The 23,238-nt window shown below is 42.8% G+C and overlaps 1 protein-coding gene across 1 annotated transcript in view; it reads right to left on the bottom strand.

Moving 5' to 3' along the window:
* Positions 1 to 23,238, bottom strand: part of LOC136316767 (lysine-specific demethylase 6A-like) — a 318,159-nt gene that overhangs the window by 279,657 nt on the left and 15,264 nt on the right. Inside the window, 1 exon segment of the mRNA XM_066248929.1 lies at positions 7,814 to 7,922. Within this exon segment, the coding sequence (XP_066105026.1) occupies positions 7,814 to 7,922 (109 nt within the window).

The following is a 23,238-nucleotide window of genomic DNA, read 5'->3' as shown; positions in this document are numbered from 1 at the left end:
AATGTCTCTCTGGCATAAGAATTATATTAAGCTATCTTTTTTACAGATAATGATAAGAGGAAAGCTTTAAAAATAGATTAGAAGTTTCCCTTTTGTAGGGGAAATTTACATTTACAAAGTAATTGCCATTTGTAAATGCCTACCTTCCAGTACTAGAAGTAACAGGATCATGTTTGTTTGTTTGTTTGTTTGTTTTTACAAAAAAGAGACAGAGATTAAGGGAGGGAGACAAAAAAGCATCAATTTGTAACTGTGGCACTTCAGTTATTTATTAATTGCTTTTCATAAATGCCTTGACTAGGGGATGCAAGACAAGCCAGTGACCTCTTGCTCAAGCTAGCAACCCTAGACTCAATCCAGCAAACAGTGACCCTGTGCTCAAGCAAGCAATTTCTGGGCTTCGAAGTTGGGACCTCGACATCTAAGGTTGATGGTCTAACCACTGGGTCACCACAGGTCAGGGTTTTTAAGGGTTTTTTTTATTGACTGTAGTGAGAGAAGAAAAGGGGAACGAATGGAATATAGATCTGTTCCTATATATGCCCTGACCAGGGATCTACCTGGCAACCTCTGTAGAAAAATTACTAATTTAAATTACAAGAAACTCTTATCATTATAGGAGGCACTCAGTTACATCTACAAAACAATTGTTACTCATTTAGCTTTGTAAATCACACAGCTTCTGTGTAGGCCTAACCTGCTGGTGTCCCTGACCTTTGTTTAAAGTGCCTTTCCCAATTAACTTTCATAACTGGCATCCCCCACAACAGTATTTTATTTAGCTGAGCTTAACCTGATTAATTAGGCTATCTCAGTCATTTCCTCAGTCTGCCTGCCTAACTCCCATGTATTAATGATGTGGACATGTTAAACAGTTAATAAACTGTTATTTGTTTTTTTTCTTGTAAAAGTAACTTGAGGATCCTCATGATTTTGATTTGATTTGTGATTATAACTTTAGAACTATAATATTTTTTCTCTCTCTCTCTCTCTATACCCTTCAAAGACCTAGCTTTTCCCCTTGACAATCACTAACCCCTGATAGATCAGAAGACAATAGTCCAGACCAGACTAATGGTTACAATATCTGGATCTCTGGCACCTAAGCTCTATATCAGCTCCTACCCTAAGGCAGAATAACCAACCCCCTGGCTACTTTTCCTTTTAAAGTATTTATTTTTTTCATTTTTTTAGAGAAAGAAACATTAACTTGTTATTTATGCATTCACTGGCTGACTTCTGTATGTGCCCTGATCAGCAATTGAACCTGCAACCTTGGTGTATCAAGACAACATTCCAATCAAGTTAGCTACCCAGCCAGGGCATGTTTGACTACTTTTCTATAAAAAATAGAGGAATACCAGAGCAGACCTCAGAGTTAACTTCAAAAGGTGAAAAAATTATTACCTTACCACCACTGACAAATCAGTTCCTAACACAACTGCGAACCACCTAATTCATGGTGGCTTGTCATTTTGTTGTATGTAATCTATAGCCTAAAGTCCAATCAGGAAGTAGGGTCTTTTATAGCACGACCTGTATCACTCTTAGATTGGTCAATTTTATAAACTCCTTCCTCTTAAACTCTTGCTCATAAATTTTTTTTCTTTTCTTTTTTAAGTGAGAGGAAAGGAGATAAACTCCTGCATGCATCTGACAAGGATCCACCCAGCAACTCATCTGGGGTCAATGCTCAAATCAACCACGCTATTTTCAGCACCTGAGGCTGATGCACTTGGACCAAACTAGCTATCCTCAGTGCCTAAGGCCTATGCTCAACCCAGTTCAGCTGACTGAACTGAAAGATGGAGGGGCAGGAAGAAAGAAACAGATAGTTGCTTCTTATGTGTGCCCTGACCAGAAATGGAACCTGGGACATCCACATGCCAGTCCAACACTCTATCCACCAAGCCAGCCAACCAGGGCTGCTCATGCATTTCTTTAAGCAAAACTCAAATAATGAGGATGAGTAACATTAATCTATTATTGCAAGAGGTCTCAGCCTATAACGCAAAGGTAGGTACTGTAGATACCTAGGTATTAATAAAAGAAGGGAGCAAAGGGAATTGGACATTATCTTTATTATATGCAGCTTAAATGTCTGTTTGTCGCCGATAGCTTATTGGTTGCTTGCGTAACTGTACTAGCCAATGGGGTGAAGTTGCCATGGCTGACCGCAAATTGAGCGGGTCAGGGGGAAGGTGAACATTTGTTTGCACTGGCAATCATCTGTTTTACATAAAAACTACATCTTAATGTATTTTCTTTTAAGAATGCCTCCTAGAAAATACAGCACTGAAGAGGAGAGAAAAGGAGCTAAAGCTGCACAAAAACGGCTTTCTCGACAAAAAGAAACCACTGAGCAGAGAAAGACAAGGCTTGCTTCAGTCGCAGAGCAAATGTGTCTTTCTCAGCAAAATGAGACTGATGAGCATAGAGAAACAAGGCTTGCTTCAGATGCAAGACAAAAAAGCCTGTCTCGACAAAATGAGTCCCTTGAACAAAGGCAGGAGAGAAATGCAAAAAAACGTCAGAGTAATGCTGACCGAAACGCAAAAAGGATTAAAACAGTTTCAAACGGAGAAACTTTAATGTTTGAGTATTCCTCTGGTGACATGAATATTAAATGTGAACACTGTCAGTCCTTAAACTTCAAGTTAGAATCTAATCGATTTGACCGTGGCAAGAAAGGATTTTCTCAATGTTGCAAGTACGGAAACATTGTAATTCCACTAATTGAGAATTATCCACCACTCTTGAATAAATTATTGACTAATCATCATTATTATTTAAATCACCTTTATTTATTGAGCTAGCGGTGGCTCTTAAGAAATGTACCGCCAGTGGTTTCCTTCATTGCACTCTACTTTAAGCAATTAAGCAAGTAGAAGGGGGAAACCCCGTGGGGCAGTAAGCAAAGGGGCGTCCTCACCGCCTGCCCTGGGTAATACAGTTTGAATTAGCAGACACCTTTGCACAAATCATTTTAATTACAATTTATAATATCTAGAACAGCGGTCATTTCGTATGACCGCCGGGCTTTCTAGTTAAACATAATGAACAAGGGAGCTGAATCAGACAATAAGCAGCTTCAATCGAAAGTTGTAGCCCTGGCCGGTTGGCTCAGCGGTAGAGCGTCGGCCTAGCGTGCGGAGGACCCAGGTTCGATTCCCAGCCAGGGCACACAGGAGAAGCGCCCATTTGCTTCTCCACCCCTCCGCCACGCTTTCCTCTCTGTCTCTCTCTTCCCCTCCCACAGCCAAGGTTCCATTGGAGCAAAGATGGCCCGGGCGCTGGGGATGGCTCTGTGGCCTCTGCCTCAGGCGCTAGAGTGGCTCTGGTCGCAATATGGCGACGCCCAGGATGGGCAGAGCATCACCCCCTGGTGGGCAGAGCATCGCCCCATGGTGGGCGTGCCGGGTGGATCCCGGTCGGGCGCATGCGGGAGTCTGTCTGACTGTCTCTCCCTGTTTCCAGCTTCAGAAAAATGAAAAAAAAAAAAAAGTTGCAGCATTCATGGAATCCAGAGGGCTCACAGCCTTTCCCGCCCACCATGGGGATTAAACTTCTTTTCTCCCCTCAAGGAAACACTGGTTTTTCACTGTCTCCAGGGTACAAGTCCACTCCTCTGGACTAAGGGGAGAGGAATGAACAAAGAAGAGAATATTCCTCTGATGAGTGCATGTGCAGTAGAAGCCAAGGTGGCAACCATAAAGGGCAGCGCCTAGCCTGGGAAAAGGACTGGACTGGATAACTAATATGAAACCCTGGAAGATCTAGGGAATGGATTGGGTGAGGAGAGGGCCCAACCCTAACCCTCAGCATTAGGAAACTGACTGGATAGTTTGAGAAAATGCCTGGTCATTGCCAAACCCAAAATAATATAATCCAAGGCTAACAAAACTCTTTTATTCTCTCTCTCCCCACTTCTTTCCCATTCCCACTTGTGCCCCCCCCCTCTCGCTCTCTCTCTTCCCCTCACCATGTGCTTGGGCATTCTCTCTACATAGCACCCAAGTGGCCCCAGCAGCCATCTGAGATCTAGCAGCTATGCCTGCTCCAAATACAAGCCTGGGTATGGCAATGTAGCACCAGTTGGAATGCAGCCAGGAATAGAGAACACTACCTAGACAAGGACAGAAGCTGAACTGGGCTAAGTTTCAGCATGTCACAGAATTTTTGGACTTTAGCCTTTGTTCTGCCCTGGATAAAGGTTGGACTTCTTCCACAGAGGTATAGAAATGATACATTGAGACCCTGGGAACAGTCCTTTATTTCAATCCCAATAAATCTTACAACTACCTTATCTTCCCATAAGTGGGTCTCTGGGAATGCTTTCCTTGCCACTCCACTTCATCAAAGGGCCCATTTCCATTGGCAACATCTGCATAACTGAGAAAATTAATTTCCCTCCCCTACGTTTACCAAAAAGAGGAACACAATAAACTATGCTACTAAAATCACCAAAGTAGTATACCACATCTGCACTCTAGTCATAAAACAATTAGCCAATTGTATAACATGTCCATGCCCTCTCTACCAACAGATTTACTACCATAAATATGTTAATTACATAGTCTTATTTATAAAATACTTTTTATTTGATATGGGGATTTAGTTTGAAAGGGAGGTAAAAACCATTTCTCATGGTCACTTTAAGTTTCTTTTTTTTTTAAGCAAGAGGAGAGGAGATGGAGAGACAGATTCCCACATGTGCCCCAACCAGAATCCACCTAGCAACTCCCATCTGGGCACAATGCTCAAATCAAACGAGCTATCTTCAGCTCCTGAGGCTGAGGCTCAGACCAACCAAGCTATCCTCAGTGCCTGGGGCTGATGCTTGAACCAATCAAGCCATGGCTGGGAGAACAGAGGGGGGGAAGCAGATGGTCACATCATGTGTGCCTTGGCTGGTAATCAAACCCGGGACATCCACAGTCCAAGCCACATCTATCCACTGAGCCAACTGGCCAGGGCCCACTTTAACTTCATAAATGAGTAATGGTCTGGGGGAAACTATGAAAGCACACATCTAAAAGATTATCTCAAGTTATCTGTCTTCCCTATTTCTAAAAAAAAATATTCCAAATGAATAAAAAATGTTTTATTCCAGGCTTAAACTTAAAGAAGATTATGTGTATTACTACTATACAGTAACATAAACAAACATTGCATTTATGAATAAAATGGAAAATTTTTTTAAAACTCAAGAACAGAAATGATTCAAAATGCTGTTTATAGTAATAAAACATTATTGGTTTGTCCTGCCAGATGACTCAGTTGGCTAGAGCATCATCCCAAAGTGCAGAATTTGCCCGTTCGATCCCCAGTCAGGGCATACAGAGGAACGCATCAATGTTCCTGGTCTGTCCCTTCCTTCCTCTTTCACTAAAGCCAATAAATAAATAAAAATTTTTAAGTAAATATGTGCTGTGACTGGTTGGCTCAGTGGTAGAGCATTGACCCAGTGTGTAGAAGTCCTGGGTTGGATTCCCGGCCAGGGCACACAGGAGAAGCGCACATCTGCTTCTCCACCCCTCCTCCTCTCCTTTCTCTCTCTCTGTCTCTTCCCCTTCAGCAGCCAAGGCTCCACTGGAGCAAAGTTGGCCCCGGGCACTAAGGACGGCTCCATGGCCTCTGCCTTAGGTGCTAGAATGGCTCCAGCCACAACGGAGCAACGCCCCAGATGGGCAGAGCATTGTCCCCTGGTGGGCATGCCAGGTGGATCCCAGTCCAGCGCTTGAGGGAGTCTGTCTGACTGCCTCCCTGCTTCTAACTTCGGAAAAATACAAAAATAAATAAATAAATAATTTTGTCTAAGTCCTTGTTCCTGACACAGAACTCCTAAAAATTTTGGAATTTCCTGAGTGATAGGAGTTCTTTTATTATTCCTGACTCTTCTGAGCTCAGGAGAAGTTACGCTGATTAAGGGCTTACCATGGAGCCCTGCCATAGCCTCAACATGGGGTGCAACATAAACTCTTGAGTACTGAGATTTTACAAGTTCATCAACTTTCAAAAATTTTAAATATACCCTAAATCCTCAGCAATAAAAGCTCCTGAACTGTGAATACTTCAAAACCTCACGTGTTCTTCTAATTTGATTCTTCATCTGTATCCTTTACATATTCTTTATACATAATAAACTAGCAAATCTTGACTGGCTTAAGAAACCATCCTACCAAATTATCAAGCTCAAAGAAGGGATCTTGGGAACCACTGATTTAAAATTGATCTATCAGTAGCACAGGTGACCACTTGAACTTGGAAATGGCATCTGAAATGGAGACAGGTATGTGGAAGAAACTAAGTCTTTTACCTGTGGGATAAATACTATGTCAAGTATACAGTTTCAGAGTTGAATAGGACATGCTGACAGATAAAAATTAAATTACTGCTTGGTGGTGTTGGAAAACACTCTAGTGTTACTTTTTTCCAATATATCCACATTTATATTTAAAGATCTATCAAACTAGGTCTCTTTATACTGTGATGATATGTGTTATTTTTATTGATCTGCGACAGAGAGAAGGCGAGGGAGAGACATTAATTTGTTGTTACTGATTTATGCATTCATTAGTTGATTCTTCTATGTGCATTGACTAGAGATCAAACCCACAACCTTGTTGCATCAGGACAATGTTCTAAACAACTAAGCAATCCCATCAGGACCCTACTGTGATAAGGTTTAAAAGAACACAAATTTTTCATAAGGGAAAGCAAACTAGCAATACATGTATATGCTGTTACAAAATGGTCCATAAATAATTAGATGTAATTACATTAAAATTTCACATTTATTTTTTAGAGACAGAGAGACAAAAAGACAAGAAGGGAGAGATATGAGAAACATCAACTCATAATTGCAGCTCCTTAGTTGTTCACTGACTGCTTTTCATATGTGCTTTGACCAGAAGGCTGCTGCAGAGCAAGTGACCCCTTGCTCAAGCCAGTGACCATGGGACTCAAGCCAGTGACCTTTGGACTCAAGCCAATGAAAACTGGGTGATGTCTATTATCCCATGCTCAAAACAACAACCCTGTGCTGAAGCGTGTGAGCTCACAACCAAGCCAGAGACCTCAAGGTTTCAAACCTGGGTCCTCAGCTTCCAAGTAGATGCTCTATTTACTGTGCCACTGCCTGGTCAGACTAAAATTTCACATTTCCACCCACTCATTTTTTTAAGTTAGAGGAGGAAAGATAGAGACAAGACTCCTGCATGAGCTCTGCCTGGGATTCTACTCAGCAACCCATGTCAGGGGCTGATGCCTGAAGAAACTGAGCTATCCTCAGTGCCTGAGGCTAACACTTGAACCAATCAAGTTACTGGCTTTGGGAGAAGAAGAGGAAGATGGAGGATGAAAGATGCAGGATAGCCGCTTCTCATGCGTGCCCTGACTGAGGATCAAACCAGGGATGTCCACAGGCCAAACAAACAGATCTGCTAAGCCAACTAGCCACTGTTCCACTTTTTTTTAATTGGGGTGGAACTACTTAATGAAATCATACAAAATCAAATTCATTTCCCGTCAACATATATTTAACCAGTTTCCCTTTACTGCTTGCTCCCCCAACCCTGCTCTGGTAATCACCACACACGGTTGTCTGCATCTATGACTTTGCTTTTCAGTTCATTTGTTGCTTTCAGTTTTATATCCATCTATTCTTTCTTTCACACTGCCATTTGTGCTTATACTTATCAAAAGAAATTAAAATACAGTAATAAATACTCTTGATAAAGAGTAAAAATATTGACATTTATATATTATGCAAACAAATCAAGCACAAATTTTAAGAAAAAAAATATATTACCTTTTGGATACTCTTCCAATAACAGGTTGAAGTGACCTAATTGACAAAAGAAATCAGACTCCATTTTTCCTTCAGCTTTTAAGATTAAGGATTCATAGCAGCGAACAGCCTAGAAATGAAAAAACATATACATTAAGAAAAAATGCAAATTCCTAATTGCACCCTTCTGGAGAGAATGCAGTATTTACATGAGAGGACTCAAAAAATCAAAGTAGTCCCTGGCCAGTTGGCTCAGTGGTAGAGCATCAGCCCAGCATATAGATGTCCAGGGGTTGATTCTCAGTCAGGACACACAGGAAAAGTGCCCATCTCCTTCTGCATTCTCCTTTCTCTTCTCTCTCTCTCTTATCCTCCTATAGCCATGGCTCAGTTGGAGCAAGCTGGCCCTGGGAGCTGAGAACAGCTCCATACCCTCCACCTCAAGTGCTAAAATAGCTCAGTTGCCAAGTAATGAAGCAACACCCCACATGGGCAGAGCACTGTCCAATAGGGGACTTGCTGGGTAGATCCCCGTTGGTGCACATGTGGGTTCTGTCTTTCTGCCTCCCTGCTTCTCATTTAAGAAAAATTAGAAAGAAAGAAAGAAAGAAAGAAAGAAAGAAAGAAAGAAAGAAAGAAAGAAAGAAAGAAAGAAAGAAATCAAAGCAATCTATATGTCACCTCTACCACTGACCCAGGATTCAATTACTAAAAAGAAACAGCTTTCTAAGGATTCATCTATTAGATCACCTTATGACCTAAGTGCTTTCCCATACAAAAAAAGGGACTAAGACCTACCAAATAAAATAATAAAGGAGTTCCTCACTGACTTTATGTGAGTTGCAAATCTAAATTATTACAATGGTCCTTATGATAGATGAAATCAAAAGTTAGGCATTTCATTTCAGTATTAGTAGCTTTTAACTATAATCAATAGGGATTAGAAAACTGTTAATTTGCTTACTATTCTCCCTTAATGGCTCCCTGGCCTTCCCCTTGGAAATGTGGCAGAGAAATCTATCTTTGCAGAAGGTCCTGGGAAGCTTCTTTAGAAACTTACACCAGGAAGGGACCTAAAGATTAAGAGAGTTTGCCTGACCAGGAGGTGGCACAGTGGATAGAGCGTCAGACTGGGACACTGAGGACCCAGGTTCGAGACCGAGGTTGCCAGCTTGAGCACAGGCTCATCTGGTTTGAGCAAGGCTCACCAGCTTGAGCCCAAGGTCGCTGGCTCAAGCAAGGGGTTACTCGGTCTGCTGAAGGCCCATTGTCAAGGCACTAATGAGAAAGCAATCAGTGAACAACTAAGGTGTCGCTACAAAAAACTGATGATTGATGCTTCTCATCTGTCTCCATTCCTGTCTGTCTGTCCCTGTCTGTTACTCTCTCTGACTCTTTCTCTGTCTCTGTAAAAAAAAAAAAAAAAAAGATTAAGAGAGTTTAAATATAGTTTAAATCACAAGAAAGTTGTAAAAGCCTAGCCACAGAATTTCCTATGAAGAGTGAACAACCTATAAATGACTATAAAATTAGTTAATCTAAATCTAAAATTTTTACTTGTCTCCCAAGGAGAGTACAAAGTCATATTTGCAGATATTTCCCAGAGGCAGATGACCTCAGAATGTGCCCCTACAAGACCCCAGCTGCCCCTGAGATAACCCTAAAAGGGCCTGCACTAACTGAACCTATGCTAACATCAGAAGAACTAGCTGGGTAGACATTCCTGCCAAGTAAACCCCTACCTACTGCACACTGTTATGTGACTAACTGCATAAATTACTAATGTCGCGCCCCCCCAAAAAAGTAAATAAACTGGCTAGCTAGCCAAGACTTATAAGGCAGGCTTTGGAGGCATTTCTAGGCTCCCCGCCTTCTCAGGTTGCTGGCAATTTGAATAAAAGACGCTTTTATACCATTCAGATCCTGGTTCCATGACTCAGTGGCAATGGGCAACTCAGACCCCTGCTTGTTTCAGTAAAAAAAAATATGTGATACAGCAGAATAATCAGTTAACTTTAAGATGCACAAAGAAAACTGTCCAATTCAAAGAAAACATTGAACATAAAGCGCTACTGAGATCATGTAAAGCACTGCAACCAACATGTAATCAAGTCCCAGAGGGGTGTAAGAGGGACAGAGAAATATCTGCAATGATCACCATGAAAAATGTTTGATTTCTGAAAAATTAAGTTACATAAAGAACGATTTAAAGCTCAAGAAAATCCAAACCAATTAAAAAAAAAAAGGAACCACAAACAGACTTATGTATTAGTTTGATAAGGTGTCAAGGAACTGCAAAACTGTTGATATTGGTATTTCAAAAAGAAGAACCAGTCTCCCCCGTACCCCTCCTTTCTGAGGAGAAAAAAAAACCCAAGAGAAAGAGATTAAAGGGGCAAAAGTTAGTAATTAATCATAATTTAACTATAGTTCTTTGGAGTGACTGAGGCCACTACTTTCTAGACAGAGCAAAGAAGGTAGAACTTATCTTCCTCTTCCTTAAAAGCCTCTGGGAGACAATGTTTACATATCTTAATTAAAAATTCCTATAACTCTTCCTCCCCTCCTAGAGTCATAAGAGTGACCTATATCTCTAGAGCAGGAGCAGGGAACCTTTCTGGCTGAGAGAGCCACAAACGCCACATATTTTAGAACGTAATTCCGTGAGAGCCATACAACGACCCGTGTACGCTACGCATTATCCAAAAAAATTTAATGTTGTGGCCCTGGCCAGTTGGTTCAGTGGTAGAGCGTCGGCCTGGCGTGCAGGAGTCCTGGGTTGGATTCCCGGCCAGGGCACACAGGAGAAGCGCCCATCTGCTTCTCCACCCCTCCCCCTCTCCTTCCTCTCTGTCTCTCTCTTCCCCTCCCGCACCCGAGGCTCCACTGGAGCAAAGATGGCCCAAACACTGGGGATGGCTCCTTGGCCTCTGCCCCAGGCGCTAGAATGGCTCTGGATGCAACATAGCGACACCCCAGAGGGGCAGAGCATCGCCCCCTGGTGGGCATGCCAGGTGGATCCTGGTCTGGCACATGCGGGAGTCTGTCTGACTGCCTCCCCATTTCCAGCTTCAGAAAAATGCAACAACAAAAAAATATTTTTTTTGATGTTGTCCCGGAAGACAGCTGTGATTGGCTCCAGCACCCGCAACCATGAATATGAGAAGTAGGAAATGAATGGATTGTAATATATGAGAATGTATTTTTTTTTTTTTTGTATTTTTCTGAAGCTGGAAACGGGGAGATACAGTCAGAGAGACTCCCGCATGCGCCCCACCGGGATCCACCCAGCACGCCCACCAGGGCGATGCTCTGCCCACCAGGGGGCGATGCTCTGCCGCGACCAGAGCCACTCTAGCGCCTGGGACAAAGGCCAAGAAGCCATCCCCAGCGCCTGGGCCATCTTTGCTCCAATGGAGCCTCGGCTGCGGGAGGGGAAGAGAGAGACAGAGAGGAAGGAGGGGGGGAGGGGGGGAGAAGCAGATGCGCGCTTCTCCTGTGTGCCCTGGCCGGGAATCGAACCTGGGTCCCCCGCACGCCAGGCCAACGCTCTACTGCTGAGCCAACCGGCCAGGGCCTGTCTTATATTTTTAACATTATTTTCTTTATTAAAGATTTGTCTGCAAGCCAGATGCAGCCATCAAAACAGCCACATCTGGCTCGCGAGCCATAGGTTCCCAACCCCTGCTCTAGACAAAGGGATCACAAGCCCATCCCCTTGCTTGAAAAACCTGAATTCTGTAAATTTTATATGCTTTCTAATAATCATCCCTTTTGAAATTTATTATATGTATAAATTTGTAAACTAAACAAGCAGGGACTAACCCTAACACTTTTAGCAAAGGTAATTTCATTTAGCTTCTCTCCTTATCCTAAACTAAAACATTTCATTTCCCACTGTTGTAGCAACAAGGATAAGTAATAAATCCTGGAATATTTAAGAATGTCTTTGATAAGTAAAACATTTATTGCTACTGTGTTGAAATGTAAAACAACATTTACTGCTACTGTGTCCAGTATGTAAAACATTTATCACTACTGTGTTATCTTAAGAGTTTTAATGTATAGGAATGTTTTCCTTTTAAATAGATCCTATACCTCTCCCTCCTCTCCTTTAAAAAAAAAAAAAGTAAAATGTTAAATAGATCCTATAGATAAATGTTGTGAGCTTATCAATAAATGACTTTTGTGTCATGCTCCCCATCCTTTTCTCCCCAACCAGGATGTGATTATGTCTATATAACCAACCTCAGGACTATTATCGATGCTGCACAATTTGGGTTAGCTATACCCCGTGTAAGTCATATGTAGACGGCTTATTAATAAATCTCCTCCTAAAATTTCTTCTGTATCCTGCCTTGGTGTCTCTATGTAACTCGTGTATTAAAGTACAGTACTTTATAACGTAAGCAAATTGTTAACCAAAAGCAAAGTGAACAGCAAAAGAAAAATGACTTACTACACTACATTGACAGGGAGAAAATTATCAAATGAATGGCTGGTTTCTTTCTCATCATTGACACAGTGGTGTCAGTAGGCAGTGCAACAACATATTCAAAGTGTTTAAAACATGAGACCCAGAAAGATGACTCTAGACAGAATGTGGTCCTGACACACCCAAGTTCAATCTCTAGTCAGGGCACATACAAGTGGCAACCAATGAATGTACAACTAAATGGGATAACTAAATGAAACAGTGAGTTGGTGCTTTTCTCTCTCTCTCTCTCTCTCTCTCTCTCTCTTTCTCTCTCTTTCTCTTTCTCTGTCTGATTATAACTGCCTCTCCCCTTAATGTCTATTTTCCCCTGTATATAAGTACAGGGGGTACTCGGGTTATGATAGTCTTGACATACAACATTCAAATTTACAATGCTCACTCCAATAAACACTCAAGAAAACTGAGACATGAGTATTTCAACTGTTATGGATGGCTTGCAATATATAGCCAGATTTTGGAAGGGAAGTCATCAACCTTGCAGACTGGCCTGGAACAATTCTTTAAGAAGGTAGAGAGGCCTGCAACAGATCCTGTACACCAGGGGTCCCCAAACTTTTTAACAGGGGGCCAGTTCACTGTCCCTCAGACCACTGGAGGGCTGGACTATAAAAAAAAACTATAAACAGGCCCTGGCCGTTGGCTCAGCGGTAGAGCGTCGGCCTGGCGTGCGGGGGACCCGGGTTCGATTCCCAGCCAGGACACACAGGAGATGCGCCCATTTGCTTCTCCACCCCACCCCCCTCCTTCCTCTCTGTCTCTCTCTTCCCCTCCTGCAGCCAAGGCTCCATTGGAGCAAAGATGGCCCGGTTGCTGGGGATGGCTCCTTGGCCTCTGCCCCAGGCGCTGGAGTGGCTCTGGTCATGGCAGAGCGACACCCCAGAGGGGCAGAGCATCGCCCCTGGTGGGCATGCCGGGTGGATCCTGGTTGGGCGCATGCGGGAGTCTGTCTGACTGTCTCTCCCCGTTTCCAGCTTCAGAAAAATTTAAAAAATAAAAATAATAAATAAATAAATAAAAATAAACTATGAACAAATCCCTATGCACACTGCACATATCTTATTTTAAAGTAAAAAAACAAAATGGGAACAAACACAATATTTAAAATAAAGAACAAGTAAATTTAAATCAACAAACTGACCAGTATTTCAATGGGAACTAGGAGCCTACTTTTGGCTAGTGAGATGGCGGTCCGCTTCCAGAAGTGTGGCGGGGACGGATAAATGGCCTCAGGGGGTGCATGCGGGCCCCAGGGCCATAGTTTGGGGAACTCTGCTGTCCCCTCTCCATCAGCTGCTTCTCGAGATGAAACACCTGTAGTGCAGGTAGGATCATCTCCAGCGTCTCCTGCATGCTCCTTAGGGAATCCTGATTCCTCTGACCCAGTGTCTCCAGCACCTTCTGCAGGTTCTCCTGCCTCACCAGCTTCCTCCTCCCAACAGGTCCCTCTCTCCCACCTTCCAATGCCCCTCCCAGTGTGCAAGCCAACCACACGAATAAAGGTGAGGAATTTTTTTACACTAATTTTTTTATGTTACTACAGTACAGTGTATTTTTTTTTGTGATTTAGTTGTGTTTTTAAGTTCTAGTTTATGATTTTACAACTGTGTTAGGATTAGTAAGTGACTTAGGCTTGAGTGTGTTTCATCTTACACCAAAATTTGGATTACAACACCATCATAGAAATGGAACTGCATTGTAACACAAGGTCCCTCCGTACATTTCCATGTCTACAAACAGTTTAGTGTGTACAATTGCACTCCTTTCCTTTCTCCCTTCCCAAAATAAATCATTTTTGGTGATGAAGTGCCAATTTGATACTGTTTTTCACTCACATGCCATAACAGGGATAAATCTTGAAAACCTTGCACTATTTGAAAGAAACTAGACATCAAAGACCATATATTCCATGTTCTATTTCTATGAAATGTCCAAACTGGCAACAGAAAATGCAGTAGATCTACCAGATGTGAGGACAGAGGAGACCAGTAGGTAATAATGGCCAGGGTTTTGAAGAAGTGATAAAATGTCCCAAATCAAGTGGTAACATAATCCCACAACATTTTCAATGTACTAAAAGCAGTAAATTATAGTTTTAACTTACTAAAATGATCAACTTTATGCTATGTAAATTTTACTTTAGCAAATTAAAAATAGCAAAAACAAAGAAATTAAATGACACATAAAGACATAGGAATTTAGTAAGCCAAAACTGGCAAAGAGTAACAAAAAATTGGAGATATACAGGAAGCAAACAAAAGGCATACTGTATTCTCAATCTACCACCAACTTAAAATATATAAGAATAATCAAGACCTTTATTTTCCTTCCTTTATTTCTCATACATGCCTTAATAGGGGTGGGGGAGTGTCAACACCTTGGGCTCAAGGCAGTGATCATGATCCCACACGCAAGGCGACAACCCAGTGCCCAAGCTTGTGAGCCTGTGCTCAAGAAGGTGATCTTGGGGTTTAGAATCTGGGTCCTGAGCATATCAGGCTGACGCTCTATCCACTGTGCTACCACCTGGTCAGGCTCGTAACAGTATTTTATAAATCTTATTTATTGATTTTACAGAGAAATGAAAGGAGTGCGCACTGTAAAATGAGCAGAATAGAATAAAATTTGCCAGTGTGATTCCAGCAGAAACAAGATTCATAAAGCACTGACAGAGATGTGTTCAAATACTCTTCTTTATTACTAGTTAATAAATGTTTATGTTTATGTCCTTTTTTCTTTCTTTCTTTCTTTTTTTTTTTTTTTTGGTCTTCTTCTGAAGTGAGAAGCAGGGAAGCAGACAGACTCCCACATGGCCCTGACCAGGATCCATCCGGCACGCCCACTAGGGGGTGATGCTCTGCCCATCTGGGGCGTTGCTCCATTGTAACAGGAGCCATTCTAGCGCCTGAGGTGGAGGCCATGGAGCTGTCCTCAGTGCTCGGGCCAACTCCGCTACAATGAAGCCTTGGCTGTGGAGGGGAAGAGAGAGAGAAGAGGAAAAGGAGAGAGGGAAGGGTGGAGAAGCAGATGGGCACTTCTGTGTGTCCTCGCCAGAAATCGAATCTGTGACTTCCACACGCCAGGCCAATGCTCTACCACTCAGCTACCTGGCCAGGTCCAGTGGTTAATAATGTTTAAAATCTAATCTAGCCTTGCCTGACCAGGCTGTGGCACAGAGAACAAAGCATTGAACTGAGATGCAGAGAACCCAGGCTCGAGACTCCAAGGACGCCAGCTTGAGCGCGGGCTCATCTGGTTTGAGCAAAGCTCACCAGCTTGGACCCAAGGTCACTGGCTTGAGCAAGGGTTTACTCGGTCTGCTGAAGCCCCCGGTCAAGGCACATACGAGAAAGCACTCAGTAAACAACTAAGGTGTCGCAACGAAAACCTGATGATTGATGCTTCTCATCTCTCCATTCCTGTCTTTCTCTCCCTATCTATCCCTCTCTCTGATTCTCTGTCTCTGTAAAAAAAAAAAAAAAACCAGGAAAAAAAAATCTAATCTAGCCTTGACAGGTTGACCCATTGGATAAGCATCTGTTCGAGGTATGAATGTCCCAGGTTTGCTTCCTGGTCAGGGCACACAGGAGAAATGACCATCTGCTTCTCTCCATCTCCCTCTTCCCCTACCACAGTGGCTTGAGCATTGATAGGGGCACTGAGGGTAGCCCTGATAGTCAGAAAATCAGGCTCAGGCACTAAAAACAGCTGGGCTGATTTGAGCATTGGCCCCAGACAGGTTGCCAGGTGAATCCTGGTCTGGGTGCATGCGGGATTCTCTTTCACTATCTCTCCTTCTCTCACTTTAAGAAACAAAAAGGGGGGGGGCCTAGTCTAGCATTAGGACCTAGTCTAGCATTTAACACTGTTAAAAAATTTTAATTCACTTAATGATGTCCCATATAATGAGTCAGCAAAGTATAAAAAGAGATTCAGAACCTAGAAATCCCTAATTTCCTTAGAATCAGTCCATTTTTTTGTTACTTTATTGATTTTTAGGGAGTGGAGGAAAACAGAGAAACAGAAACATCAAGCTGTTCCTCTATGTGCACTGGCCAGGAATCAAACAAGCAACTTCTGTACTCAGGGAGATGCTCCAACCAATGGAGCCATTGGTCAGAGCAAGGATCAGTCTTTTTATCAAAGGAGTCATATCCTCAAACCCCATTTTAAAGATGAGGTTCATTACCAAAGAATAGTAACTAATCCATGATTATTGTCATTGCTTTAATGGGTACCTTCTTTGTGATACACACTGTATTAGATAATTTCACACTGGTTCTTTCACTCAAGAATCCGGTGGAAGAAATTATACCTGTTCTTAGAGAGGAAGTAACTGAATGGGGCCTGGAGAGATTTTTTTTTTTTTAACATCTAGAGTTCACACAACTTGAAGGAACAGGGCACCAAGGTCTAGCTGGGTCACAGATACAAACTTTTTCATGTAAATTCTAACACCCACACACAGTATACATAATATGTTTTTTAATTTTTTCTTTTCAGACTGCTTTATTTAGCTCAGTGGTTCCTTCGAGTGAAGTTATTTTTTTCATAACTTATTTATTATGAAATAATTTATTTCATGCTAATTTTTTAAGGTTTTATTTATTGATTTTATAGATGGGAAGGTGAGAAAAGGAACAAGGAGTATCAATTTGTGATTAACTATTGTTGTTCATTGGTTCACTGTCACATGTGCCTGGACCAGGCAAGCCCAGGGATTCAAACCATCAGCCTCGGCATTCCATTTCAACACTGTACCACCCACTATACCACCAAAAGCCAGGAGATAACATTTTAAAATATTTCACACTTCCCTCCTACAATGATATTCTAGGATCCTTGTCGTTTTCTTAACATCACTTAGGGCACTACAATTTCAATACAGTAAATGGGCAGCAGACTATACCACCCCAAAATATACCTCTTTGACATAGGATTTTAAGCCAATTACTTTTGAGAGGCCTGTAGACACAACAGAATCTATGAGAAAAAAAAGTAGCACAGGCTGTTTTGTTAGGTATTCTTTACACTTAAAGGGAAAACTTCTTTCGGTAAGGTGTCTCAGGAAGATGAGGATGATTCTGAAGCACAAGAAACACTCATCAATAGAGAGCCCCAAACTTATATTTGCATAACAACCTTACCTTAACTGACCTCCTCAACCCCAATATCCTTTTTATTTATTTTTTCTTTAAACTGGAGAGAAAATTAAGGTAGTGACTTGCACCATTTGAAAGAATTACTTAATTTTCCTGAGCATCTCTCCCATGTATACTGGAGGTATATACAAATCATACAACTGCTCTTTTTCTTTTGTTATTTTGTCTTATTACAGGGAAGGTCTCAGCCAAGAACAAAGAACATTACAGGGTAAATTACTTTTCCTTCCCCCAAAGAGGCATAGATATATTTATGTTATCTCTAATACTGACTGTGTAAAACTCTTTCACTTTTCACACTTAAGTTTTTTTTTGTTTTTGTTTTTTTGCATTTTTCTGAAGCTGGAAACGGGGAGAGACAGGCAGACAGACTCCCGCATGCGCCCGACCGGGATCCACCCGGCACGCCCACCATGGGGCAATGCTCTGCCCACCAGGGGGCGATGCTCTGCCCATCCTGGGCTTCACCATGTTGCAACCAGAGCCACTCTAGCGCCTGAGGCAGAGGCCACAGAGCCATCCCCAGCGCCCGGGCCATTTTTGCTCCAATGGAGCCTTGGCTGTGGGAGGGGAAGAGAGAGAGAGAGGAAAGTGCGGCGGAGGGGTGGAGAAGCAAATAAGGCGCTTCTCCTATGTGCCCTGGCCGGGAATCAAACTTGTTTTTATTGCTCTGATTTACTTTAAATTTATAAGGCAGTCATTTGTGATTTCTTTTTAAGCGACAGAGCCAGAGACAGAGAGACAAGAAGGGAGAGATAAGAAACATCAATTCTTTGTTGTGGCACCTTAGTTGCCCACTGATTGCTTTCTCACATATGCCTTCAGCAGGCGGCTCCAGCAGAGTAACTGACCCCTTGCTCAAGCCAGCAACCTTGGGCTCAAGCCAGTGACCATGGGGTCATGTATATGATCCCACACTCAAGCCAACTACCCCACGCTCAAGCTGGTGAGGCCACACTCAAGCCTGCAACCTTGGAGTTTCGAACTGGAGTCCTCTGCATCCCAGTCCGACACTCGATCCACTACAACACTGCCTGGTCAGGCATATAATGCAAACATTTGAAGCTTCAAGGCAGAGGTAAAAAAATATGCCAATCATTAAATACACTCCATTAACAGCAAATAAATATATAAGTATATACAAGCTTTAATATGTCAACTTAAACAATCTTTTGGTTTTCCTAACACACACTGGCTATATGGATACTTCATTTCAAAAATATCATATTGTTGGCCCTCGCCAGTTGGCTCAGCTGTAGAGCATCGGCCTGGCATGTGGAAGTCCTGGGTTCGATTCCCAGTCAGGGCACACAGAAGAACTTACCTGCTTCTCCACTTCTCCCCCTCTTCTTTCTCTCTCTCTCTCTCTCTCTCTCTCTCTCTCTCTCTCCCCCCCCCCCTTCTCTCTCCTCTTCCCGCAGCCAAGGCTCCACTGAAGCAAAGTCGGCCTCGGCGCTGAGGATGGCTCTATGGCCTCTGCCTCAGGTGCTAGAATGGCTCTGGCCGCAACAGAGCAACACCTGAAATGGGCAGAGCATCGGCCCCTGGTGGGCATGCCAGGTGGATCCCAGTCGGGCACACGTGGGACTCTGTCTGACTGCCACCCACTTCTTCTAACTTTGGAAAAATATAAAATATATATATATATAGTATTGTTCATTTAGCATCAGTTGCAAAGAGCTCAAAACATTACAAAAACAAACAGCAAAATGAAACACCATATACTCTTATAACTGAAAAAATATACTTTAATTCTATAGTTTGCCAAACATAAAACTTCATTTCAGTTTAAAGCAGAGGTCGGGAACCTAAGGCTCATGAGCCAGATGTGGCTCTTTTGAGGGCTGCATCTGGCTCGCAGACAAATCTTTAATAAAAAAATAATAACATAAAAAATATAAAACATTCTCATGTATTACAATCCATTCATTTCCTACTGCTCATGTTCATGGTTGCGGGTGGCTGGAGCCAATCACAGCTGTCCTCCGGACAACACCAAATTTTTATTGGATAATACGTAATATACACAGGTCGTTGTGAGGTCAGGAAGTAAACTTCCCTCCTTTTAATCAAGTAGTCAGCTAGCTAATTGCAGAAACCCTTTGACGAAGAAGATGGCTAAAAGAAAAAAAGATGAGGAGTATCGTACTTTTCAGCAGGAATGGACAGAGGAATTCACCTTTGTGGAGACAGCAGGTTCTGCAGTGTGTCTAATACGCAATGATAAAATTGCATCAACGAAACGGTCAAATATAAAGCGGCACTTCGACACACGCCATACTACATTTGCATCAAAATATCCAGCGGGGGACAGCAGGAAGAAAGCATGTCAAGAGCTACTGTGCAGAGTGCAAGCTAGTCAGCAGCAACTCTGTGTTTAGACCCAACAAGGTGACTGGAATTCAGCTAGCTTTGCTGGTGCTTTAGCAATTGTGAGAAACGAAAAGCCATTCACAGATAAGGAGTATGCCAAAACATTAATGCTTGATGATGTTAATGAACTTTTTTGATGACTTTTTGACTAAAAACAAGATAATCAAACAAATAAAAGACATGCCTCTGTTGGCAAGAACTGTTCATGATCATACCATCGTGACGGCAAATCAAATTGAGGCAACACCAGTGAAGGACATAAATGCAGCACCATTCTTTTCTCTCGCTTTGGATGAGACAACAGACATAAGCCATTTATCCCACCCAGTTCAGCCTGATTGTAAGGTATGCTGTCGGTGACACACTATGTGAGGAAAGTCTTGCCTATGAAACCAACAACAAGAGGGGAGGATTTATTCAAGTCTTTCACTGAGTTCACCAAAGAAAACAATCTACCAATGGATAAACTTGTTTCGGTGTGGACTGATGGAGCTCCGTGCATGGTAGGGAAAAACAGAGGATTCGTAGCACTTCTTCGTGAACATGAAGAGAGACCCATCCTAAGTTTTCACTGCATCCTACATCAGGAGGCACTTTGTGCTCAGATGTGTGGCAAGAAGCTTGGTGAGGTGATGTCGCTGGTCATTCGGGTGGTCAACTTTATTGTTGCCTGAGCTTTAAATGATCGCCAGTTAAAACACTGCTGGATGAATTTGGGAATAATTATCCTGGTCTGCGTCTGCACAGCAATGTGCATTGGTTGTCAAGAGGGAAGGAGCTCAGCCATTTCACGGCTTGTCTGAGCAAAAGCCGGACTTTTCTTGAAATGAAAAACATCGAGCATCCTGAGTTAGTTAACACTGAGTGGCTCCTGAAGTTCTACTATCTGTGGACATGACTGAACATCTAAACCAGCTCAATGTGAAAATGCAAGGCGTTGGAAATATAGTCTTATCCCTTCAACAAGCAGTGCTTGCATTTGAAAACAAGCTGGAACTCTTCATCACTGACATTGAGACAGGTCGTTTACTACACTTTGAAAAACTGGGGGAATTTAAAGATGCATGCACAGCAAGTGACCCTGCTCAACATCTTGATCTTCAGCAGCTAGCGGGCTTCACATCTAATCTCCTGCAGTCATTCAAAGCGCGCTTTGGAGAATTTCGTGAGCGCACTCGTCTTTTTAAGTTCATCACCCATCCACATGAGTGTGCAGTGGACAGTGCCGACCTGAGTTACATCCCTGGTGTCTCCGTCAGAGATTTTGAGCTACAAGCTGCTGATCTGAAGGCCTCAGACATGTGGGTAAGTTTAAGTCACTGAATGAAGATTTGGAAAGACTTGCACGACAGCAAGCAGAGTTGGTGAGCAAAGTGGGGAGAAATGAAAAAACTTCAACTCACTAACCAGATGATTGTCAAAACTTGGAACGTGATTCCCGTCACATACCACACACAGCAGCGTGTGAGTATTGCTGTACTGACAATGTTTGGCTCTATGTATGCATGTGAGCAGTCTTTCTCACATCTAAAGAACATTAAGACCAATCTACAGGCCCTGGCCGGTTGGCTCAGCGGTAGAGCGTCGTCCTAGCGTGCGGAGTACCCGGGTTCGATTCCCAGCCAGGGCACACAGGAGAAGCGCCCATTTGCTTCTCCACCCCTCCACCACGCCTTCCTCTCTGTCTCTCTCTTCCCCTCCCGCAGCCTAGGCTCCATTGGAGCAAAGATGGCCCGGGCGCTGGGGATGGCTCTGTGGTCTCTGCCTCAGGCGCTAGAGTGGCTCTGGTCGCAACATGGGGACGCCCAGGATGGGCAGAGCATCGCCCCCTGGTGGGCAGAGCATCGCCCCCTGGTGGGCGTGCTGGGTGGATCCCGGTCGGGCGCATGCAGGAGTCTGTCTGACTGTCTCTCCCTGTTTCCAGCTTCAGAAAAATGAAGAAAAAAAAAAACAAAACCAATCTACAATCACATTTAAGGAAGTCTCAACGCCTGCATGAAGCTTAACCTCACCACGCATCAACCAGACTACAAAGCCATCAGCAAAACCATGCAGCACCCGAAGTCTCATTAATGGTAAGAAGTACTCTATTCATCATTTGTTAGCCAACAGCATAACCACATTATTAAAAAGAATTCAGAGACTTACTATACTTTAAAAGTGATGGACTTACATAAAATGCACACATTTACTTGTATTTAGTGTTAAACATTGTATGGCTCTCACGGAATTACATTTTAAAATATGTGGTGTTCATGGCTCTCTCAGCCAAAAAGGTTCCCAACCGCTGTTTTAAAGAATGAGGCTTGGTCCTAACCAGGTGGCTCAGTGGATAAAGAATCACCCTGTAAATGAGAGACAACCAATGAGTTCACATCTGAATAGAACATTGATGCTTTTCTCTTTTCCTTTCCATTTCTCTCATCTGCTCTCTTAAATCAATGAAATTGTTTTTTCTTTTTAGGTGAGAAGAGGGGACAGTGAGACAGTGTACCCCACCCTGATCTGTATCCACCCAGCAAGCCCATCTTAGGCTTATGCTCACAACAAAGCTATCTTTTTTTTTCTTAATGCCTAAAGATGATTCATTTGGACCAATCAAGCTATCTTTAGTGCCCAGGCGGACACTAAAACTAATCCTGGAACTAATCAGGCCACTGGCTGTAGGAAAGGAAGAGAAAGAAGAGGCAGAATGAGGGGAAGAGAAGGAGATGGTTGCTTCTTTTGTGTGCCCTGACCAGGGATCAACCTGGGATGTCCATACATGAGCTGATGCTCTAAACCAGGGGTCAGGAACCTATGGCTCACGAGCCAGATGTAGCTCTTTTGATGGCTGCATCTGGCTCACAGACAGATCTTTAATAAAAAATAATAATAATAATGTTAAAAATATAAAACATTCTCATGTATTACAATCCATTCATTTCCTACCACTCACATTCGTGCAGCCAATCACAGCTGTCCTCCGGGACAACACCAGATTTTTATTGGATAATGTGTAACATACATGGGTTATTCTATGGCTCTCACAGAATTACATTTTAAAATATGTGGCGTTCATGGCTCTCTCAGCCAAAAAGTTTCCTGACCCCTGCTCTAGACACTAAGCAAGGGCCTGGACATTTTTGAAAAACCAAATAATACAGCTTATAATTCAATTACATCACCTAAATCAGGGAAACTCTTGAGTATTTATTTATTTATTTATTTATATTAAGTGAGTGTAGGCGAGGCAGAGGGACAAACTCCTGCACACACCCAACCAGGATCCACCCAGCAAGCCACCTCTGCCCACCTGGGCTGTCTGCCTGAGGCAGAGGCCAGGAAGCCATCCTTAATGCCTGGGACTAACTGACTGTAATCAATCAAGCCATTACGTTGAAGAAAGAGGGGGAGAGTGAAGGGGAGGGGTAGAA

The sequence above is a fragment of the Saccopteryx bilineata genome, chromosome X (genome assembly GCF_036850765.1).
Source record: "Saccopteryx bilineata isolate mSacBil1 chromosome X, mSacBil1_pri_phased_curated, whole genome shotgun sequence".
NCBI lineage: Eukaryota > Metazoa > Chordata > Mammalia > Chiroptera > Emballonuridae > Saccopteryx > Saccopteryx bilineata.
This window is presented reverse-complemented; position numbering and strand designations above follow the sequence as displayed.